General features: G+C 46.4%; 1 protein-coding gene across 4 annotated transcripts; it reads right to left on the reverse strand.

Moving 5' to 3' along the window:
- Positions 1-228: 228 nt before the first annotated feature.
- Positions 229-7,024, reverse strand: LOC309381545 (uncharacterized protein; the record flags this gene model as incomplete). Of its 4 annotated transcripts, XM_081932683.1 has the most annotated exons (5): positions 6,893-7,024; positions 4,494-4,822; positions 3,596-3,728; positions 2,161-2,274; positions 229-1,604 (listed from the first exon to the last, which is right to left on the reverse strand). In XM_081932683.1, the coding sequence occupies exons 3-5, from the start codon at positions 3,720-3,722 to the stop codon at positions 229-231; spliced, it is 1,617 nt and encodes a 538-aa protein (XP_081788809.1). In that variant the 5' UTR covers positions 3,723-3,728; positions 4,494-4,822; positions 6,893-7,024. The 4 variants fall into 4 exon arrangements, with proteins under 4 accessions (XP_081788809.1, XP_081788807.1, XP_081788808.1 ...); XM_081932681.1 differs by having other exon boundaries at positions 3,596-4,822; XM_081932682.1 differs by lacking the exon at positions 4,494-4,822 and having other exon boundaries at positions 2,161-2,253; positions 6,893-7,020.
- Between the last annotated feature and the right edge of the window lie 1,285 nt (positions 7,025-8,309).

The raw sequence follows: 8,309 nt of genomic DNA on the forward strand, positions 1-8,309 counted from the left end.
GCGTTTCTTGGAACATCTGGAACAAGCATATTTTGCATAGGGCTCCCGATGTGCAGTCAGCCGAGCCAGGCGCCAAACCTCTGACGCAGGCGTTGCGTTCGAAACCCCTGTTGCCGTATCACTTGAGTTCGCACCAGTCATTGTTTGTAGCACCTCGACATTGTTTGTAACCCCCATTTAGAAATACTGCTAGAAAGTTTTGTAAAGCTGCCTGTCTTTTGCAAACAGCTACTTGGGTCCCTCCGGCTCGGATTCTCCCCCGCTATCCGAATCGGGAGCGACAATGATTTTTTTGATCATGCAGAAACAATCTTTGTCGCCAGCTCTCTTCCCGCATTTCGGACAGTTGATGCCTTCGTCTTTCGTGTAGTGGTATTTCTTGTGCCTCACTGCCCCACTCCGGAAGTTGAAGACTTTCCAGCACCAGAGGCACTTGAATCTTTGTCCCTCGTGGAATGCACGATGCGTGGATATGTAACACTTGCTTAAATTCTTGCCGCATTTCTTGCATGGATATAACGTGTTGTCTTTAGAAGTGCTCGGACGCACAGCCGGTGCGACGTGAGGCTCTGGCGTTTCGGCACAGCCGGTGAGCCCCTTTACGGCAACATACTGGGCCTTTGGTGGCAGCTGTTTCTTCCCATCCACTTTCTTCCTGCAATCTTGCAGGTGAGCCGAGAGTTGCCACTTGTACACAAATTTTTCCCCACATTGCAGACAGCGGAACAGCTTCTTCATCGCACAGGTTGTCGGCGTCAAACTGCGCGGAGTCTCGGCGGTACTCCGGGTGGCATCAGAAATGTCTTTGCTTTTTACCACTCTCTGTTGAGCTTGAGATTGCCATGGTCTGAAATGCAACAAGGGCCCCCTGCCATCATCGCACGGCGGGCTCAGGGCAGGTTTTTGTGGGAGGGGGAGAGAAGCCGCCGAGTCCCCAGTGCTGCTTGACCCTCCCGCGTCCTGCCCAAGGGGAGCTTTCAGGGCTTTCAAGAGAAGCCTGGGGTGCTGCTTTTGCTTCTGACGACAATACCTATAATGTACTCCCAAATTAATCTGCAGTTTGAATGGTTCTTTGCACCAAGGACAAAAGTAGCGTTTTTTCTCCTGGGTGGGGACTTCCAGGGGAGACGGCTGGGTGTCCTGCATCCTCCTAGTGCTCCGTGACAGAGTTGGCGCCGCAGCCTGCCAGCGTGAGTCCGTGCAGTTCTCGTTACAAGTGGCCTCTGCAAACCGCATTTCCTCCACAGGGTGTTCCACACCCATGGCAAAATTATGCTGGAGCGGGATTGTCGCCCTGCGAGATGGCAGCTCGGCAGAGTTTTCTGACGCCACAGCAGGCATGGAGGTAGATAGAAACTCCATCCACACGCGGCAGAGTTGTGGGGTGCCCTCTCTGCGGGCGTCACCTGGAGCCTGCTCCATCGATTCTGTCCGTAGCTGTCCGCCAGAATTGGGCACGCTTCCCTGTTCAGTTGCGGATACACAAGGTTGTTCAGGATGCCCCCCGACGTTGCTACCGTAGGTGGCCTCTTCTATACAGATGCTCTCAAGAGGGCCCACCTTCTCAGGAGAGCAGTCTATGTCCATTTGGGATTGCTGGTCATCTGGAGGAAAAAGAGAATGTATAATTGTGACAGAGGAAAAGGGGAGTGTGTCCAGTCTTGGTAAAAAAAATAAAAATAAACCCGGCCTACTCCGGCGGATTTTATAAGAAGCAAAGCATGACCAAAGGTATTTGATTCAGGGAGAAGTGACCACCAGGAGATCACAGTGCCGTAGGTTAAGTGAGGAAGCAAAGCCGTGCTGAAGAAAGGCAACAGCAAATGATATCCTTTCTTTAAAAATTATAGAAACGTCCGTGGAGGGCTCCCCAGGAGCTGAGAAGGGAAGAGAGGGAGAAGTTCAAGAGAAACGCGAGTGTAATGATTAACCTCTGGATGTTTAATTAAATTTTGCCACTCCATTAAAAGAGCTTTTCTCAAAGCAGGGCTCTGAAGCTCCGCCCCCTCCTTCCACTGAGATGATGGGAGTTGTAGTTCAGAACTCCGGAAGGCAGTCAATTGGAAGAGATGGGATTAGGGAAGCAGCAACGACTGCTAATATAAGAACATCCCTGGGGTCATCTGGCCTTTTGTCCGGTCCCCATAACGCTTCACTCACCTACGGAAAGGACATTGGGAGGAGGGTCTTCTAGGAGTCTCGATGATATGCGGACCTTCAGACGTTCGTTATATTCAACCCAGGCGAAGACCTCTGGGGAGGTAATTGGGCATCCTTGTTGAAGGGAAACAGGCTGATCAGAGAAGATGCTCCAGGGCTCCCCCCACCCCCCCTGCAATGTCTCGACTTAAATTCCCAGAATCCCTCCACCAGCATGTCTGAACTTCAGCTCCCAGAATTCTCCACCCAACATACCTGGATTTCAATTCCTAGAAATCGCTAACTAGCATGCTTGGACTTCAATTCCCAGAATTCCTCAGTTAGCATGCCTGGACTTCAACTCCCAGAATTCCCCCTCTCTGGACTTCAATTCCCAGAAATCCTCAGCATGCCTGGACTTCAGTTCCCAGAATTCCTGTTAGCATGCTTGGACTTCAACTCCCAGAATCCCGCTGCTCAGGACTTCAATGCCTAGAATTCCCCCTTTCTAGACTTCAATTCCCAGAAATCCTCGGTTAGCAAGCCTGGACTTCAACTCCCAGAATCCCGCTGCTCAGGACTTAAATTCCCAGAATTCCTCAGTTAGCATGCCTGGACTTCAACTACCAGAATTTCCCCTCTCTGGACTTCAATTCCCAGAATTCCTCAGTTAGCATGCCTGGACTTCAACTCCCAGAATCCCACTGGTCTGGATTTCAATTCCTAGAATTTCTCAGTTAGCATGCTTGGACTTCAACTCCCAGAATCCTGCTGCTCTGGAATTCCCAGAATTCCTCAGTTAGCATGCCTGGACTTCAACTCCCAGAATCCTGCTGCTCTGGATTTCAATTCCCAGAATTTCTCAGTTAGCATGCTTGGACTTCAACTCCCAGAATCCTGCTGCTCTGGAATTCCCAGAATTCCTCAGTTAGCATGCCTGGACTTCAACTCCCAGAATCCCGCTGCTCTGGATTTCAATTCCTAGAATTCCCCCTCTCTGGACTTCAATTCCCAGAATTCCTAAGTTATCATGCCTGAACTTCACCTCCCAGAATTCTCCAGCCAGTGTGCATAGACTTTAACTCCCAGTGCCTCCCACCCAACGTCCCTCATTCCCAGTTAGGAAAGCAGAAATGCTTGGGATGAGGGGTGTTATAGTTTAAGCTCTCAAAAGTCGCACATCGGCAGACAACTGGCCCTTTAAATAAGTTGTTGGTTACATTTAGTCCCCACTTTTCCTTAGGGGTAGTTTGTCTGTTCCTCTTCATCCCCAACAACCCCCCCTGCCAGGTAGGCCGGCCCAAGGCAGAAGAAGTCCTTCCCAGGAGCCTCTTCTGTGGCTGAGCGGGAATTGAACTCAGTTCTCATGCTTCTATAGGCCAGCCTGTCCTCGGTTCACCCCTGCAGTCCGGCCACCCCAAGCCCCATATCACCAATGAGAAGACCCCCTACTCACCAATGAGAATAAGAGACTGGTAGGTTTCCTGCAGCATCTCCCAATACAGCTGCTTCTGGTCTTCGGTTAGCAACCGCCATTCGTCCGGCGAGAAGTATACGATGACGTCATTGAAAGTGATCGGCATCGACCCCTCCAAGGAGAAAAGTTGCATGGGAGAAAAACAAGCAAGTCGGTTCCCCACCCCAAATTTTTTTTGGGGGGGGGGGAAGAACGAGGATGGAGAGGGGGCAAGGAAGAGTGGGTCAAGGTCTTCAAATCTAAGTTTAAGTCAGCTGTGGGACAACTCTTGGGGGTCCCTTCACACATGCAAAGGTTGGAACCCGGGTTGAGGGCACAGAACAAATCACTCACTCTGCTTCTTTGCAAAGTGGCCCAAAGGGGGGTTCACAGCAACACACCCTAAAAGTTGGTTAGTTGGTGGCAAACTCAAGCCTCATTCTTCTATGCTGGCTGGAGAATTCTGGGAGTTGAAGTGGCCAAGTTTGGGGACCCCTGTTGTTCTAACTGTTTGCGTGAATGCGGCTTAAAAGGGTGCAAGCTTCCAGAGAAACAAAGCAAATACCTAATAGTCATTAAATGAAGATTTGTAAGTAGAGGACTACAGTAACTGCATTTTTAAGAGGTAGGGACTTCAACTCCCAGAATACCCTAGCCCGATTATGCTTGGCATTATAAAATTTTAGAGTCCCTGACTTACCACCATTCGATTAGCCACGATTCAAAGTTATGGCGGCAAAAAAAGTGATTTAGGACTAGTCCTCGCACTTATGACCACCAAAGCTTCTCCACAGCATGAACAAAATTAAAGAATTCAGTTGGATTCGCTTAAGATCCAAGTGATTCACTTAAACAACCGTCGCAAAATAGGCAATGAAATTGGGTGCCGCTCACTTACCAGCCTTGCTTCGCAAGAGAAATTCAACTCTCAATTATGGCCGTAAATTGAGGACTAGCTGTATTTCTACTTGACCCCAAACAAATTGATCCGATGCATTGAGAGAAGCACTTAAAATAAGAAATTATTTTGAGGAAAAAAAGCAATTAAAGTTGTCCACCAGTTCTTCAGATTGCTTGGATTTATCCAACTAACCAAGAGTGCAAATTTTTCTGGGGCTGAAAAACTTTTAATTTCCCCAGCCAGAATTGTTGACATCCTGCCAGTGCCAGATGCAAAAACCCGACCTTCTTCCCAGGTCACAATCACTTTTACACCCGCCTCTTCTTCTGAAAACAAAAGAAAAGGAACTAAACCCCGGAAAGAAGAAAAATCAGCAAATCAGCTTAATCTGACATTTGAGCCCTGCAAGGCCGAATAGACAACAAGCGAAACTTAATTTACAAAACTGCACAATTTTCTCTGGAAACCTTGGAACATAAGCGCCTGATCACAATTTATCACAATTTTCAAAATTATGGGTTTTCAAAGCTGGCGTATTTCAAACTGCAAAAGCCAAAAGAGGCTCTTTGAATTACAGCCACTCGTTTAGTGACCCTTCCGAGTTACACCACCACTAAAAAAAGTGATTTGTGACTGTTATCATCCCCGTCCTTGGTTTACAACAGTTTGTTCAAAGTTACAACAGCACTGAAGGGGACTTGTGACCGTTTTCCCCACTTAACGACCACTGCAGCATCCTGTGGTCACGTGATCAAAATTCGGGATGTTTGGCACCTGACTCACATTTATGACCGTGGCAGTGTGTCCTGGGATCACACGATCCTCTTTTGCAAAATGTCAACGGAGGAAACAGATTAACAATCCTATCAGTAATTTAACGACTGCAGTATTTCACTTAACAACTCTGGCCAGAAAGGTTGTAAAATGAGGCAAGACCCACTTAACCAACATCTTGTTGGCAACAGAAATGTTGGGCTTCTTTGTGGTCTTAAGTGGAGGAAAATATGGTATATTGCCCAGAGTCACTTAAGGCAACATGGGTGGGATAGAAATTTAATTCAATAATTTATTTTAGTAAAGCCAAATGTAGAATGTAAAAGTAATAATCAGTCAACCGTACAGAGTCACTTGGAGTGAGACAAGGGTGGCACAAAATTACTTTAAATAAAGAATGTGAAACTAAGAGTAAAAATAAGTTACACCGAAAAAGTTAAGTAAAAAGCACAAGGAGTTGACTTGACTTACAATATTTTATTAAGAGAGTGTTCGAACTAATAGCAGCACTGAAAAAAGGGAGTCAGGTTTTTCACACTTTTGACTAGGGGTCCCCAAAATTGGCCACATTAAGACTTGAGGACTTCAACTCCCAGAATTCTCCGGCCAGCTATGCAACCAGCTATGATGGCTGGAGAATTCTGGGAGTTGAAGTCCAGAAGTCTTAATGTGGCCAAGTTTGGGGACCTCTGCTTGTGACTGTTGTAACATCCCTCAAGATCACTTGGCAATTCAGGACTCTTGGCAACTGACTCACATTTATGACGGTCGCAAAGTCCCTGGGTCAGGTGATCCCCTTTTGCGACCTTCCGAGGAGCCAACTCAATGCAGAAGCCAGATTCACTTAACAACCATGGGTCTAACTTAACAACTACAGGAGTTCACTTGAGACCTGGGTGGTATAATGAGACTGCAAAGATCCAATTCACAACCGTCTCCTTTAGCAATGCTAATGTTGGGCTTACAGCTCCATTGTGGACATAAATCAAGGACTAACAGGAATTCTAACCCACCCAGAGGAGACAGGCAGCCTAAGAACTTAGTAAAAATTAAAAGGTAGAAAAAGTGTAGAAATTTAATTTAATAACTTATTTGAATTGTGAGACGCTCAGAGTCATTTGCTGATAGAAATCAAATAAATACATAAATTTTAAAAAATCAAGTAATAATTGTAAGCTGCCCACAGATAGATTGATAGACGGATGGGCATTTTAAAAAGTAAAATATGTAACAAAAAAAGGATTTTTAAAAAGTAGAATAAAATTAAATACAAATTCAGCCCCGCATTTGCTAGTTGCTAAGAGTAAACCTTGAATAAGGCGCAAGATTGTGGCCCAGACTCTTCAAGACCCTGACATTTTGACAGGCTAAGACATCGCATGGTGGTCTCCCATCCCGGCTGTCCACACCATTCCAAGCTGCGGAGCCCCAGGGATGCGGAATGGCCAAAGGGGGGGGGGGGACTCAGAAGTCGAGGACCCCCTCCCCCGGGGGACGCTCCCCGCATTGCACCGCCGAGAAGCGCAGCGTTTGCAACTGCCCGCCGGTCCATTTGCAAGTGGGCGCCCCCCGCATAGGAGCCCCATTGACTCGGGGGCGCCACCGGGAAGTCGCCCACCTACCTCTCCCTGGGGTCTCCCGGGTGCGCTGCCGGCCATCCCGGCGGCTCTTGGGCGTCCCGAGCTGGACTGTAGAGTGGTGAGAAGGAAGGACGGACGGACGGTGGGCGGGTGGCTCTCCGGGCTGACGCCGAGGGGGAAGGAAGGATCCCGAGTAAGTTGCATCGCAATTTATATTGCCCAGCCCGGAGGCGGAAAGAGCGGCTGCCTGTAAGACCGCCCCAAACAAACACACGCCACGGTCCACTTCTTCCCAGGCTGCGAACACGTGTCCGCCTTCCGACGTGCAGATAGCTCGCTTGGCGAAAAGGGTTCACAGGGTCGAGGGAATCTGGGAGCGTGGCTAGGCACAGCTAATAAATATTATTTATGTATCTAATAGTTATTAAACGTATCTATTCAATATTATTAATAACATTTATGCATTACACGTAATCTATTCAATATTATTAACGAACTAAATGTACAAGTGTATGTATGTATGTATATATATATAATGTACATGTATAATGCATATACATTCAAACATACATTATATATACATTGTACATATATATAGGTGTATGTACGGTATATGTATAATAATGCGTAATATGTACATATATGTACAATGTATATAGAATAGAAAATAGAATTGAATTCAAGAAAGAATAGAATTGCAAATAGAATAACGAATATAATAGAATAGAAAATAGAATAGAATGGAATTGAAGAGATTAGAACAATATGGAATATGGAAGAATAGAATGGAACGGAACAGAAAAGGAATAGGATAGTAGAGATGGAAGGGACCTTGGAGGTCTTCTAGTCCAACCCCCTGCCTAGGCAGGAAACCCTATACCGTTTCAGACAAATGGCTATCCAACATCTTCTTAAAGACTTCCAGTGTTGGGGCATTCACAACTTCTGGAGGCAACTTCTGTTCCACTGATTAATTGTTCTAACCGTCAGGAAGTTTCTCCTCAGTTCTAAGTTTCTTCTCTCCTTGGTTAGTTTCCACCCATTGCTTCTTGTTCTGCCCTCAGGTGCCTTGGAGAATAGTTTGACTCCCTCTTCTCTGTGGCAACCCCTGAGATATTGGAACACTGCTATCATGTCTCCCCTAGTCCTTTCTCTGGACCAGCCAGACCCAAATCCTGCCTAAGTGTAAAACTTTGGTTTTCTCCACAATTCAATTTCATGTTGCTCGATGGGGCCCATTGTTCAAGTCTGTCAAGAGCTTTTTGGATCCTGAGCTTGTCTTCTGGGGGGTTGCCTATTCCTGCCAGTTTATGTATGTTATGTATAAATATATATGTATACATTATGTGTAATATATAGCATATATCATGTATATATAGTTAACATTCAAGCTAACGGCTGTCTTTGTTGTCATCCAGAAAGAAAGAAAAACACGAGACTCTCAGGAACTTCATGAGGT

This window comes from Natrix helvetica, assembly GCF_964273705.1.
Source record: "Natrix helvetica genome assembly, chromosome: Z".
In the NCBI taxonomy this organism is placed as follows: Eukaryota; Metazoa; Chordata; class Lepidosauria; order Squamata; family Natricidae; genus Natrix; species Natrix helvetica.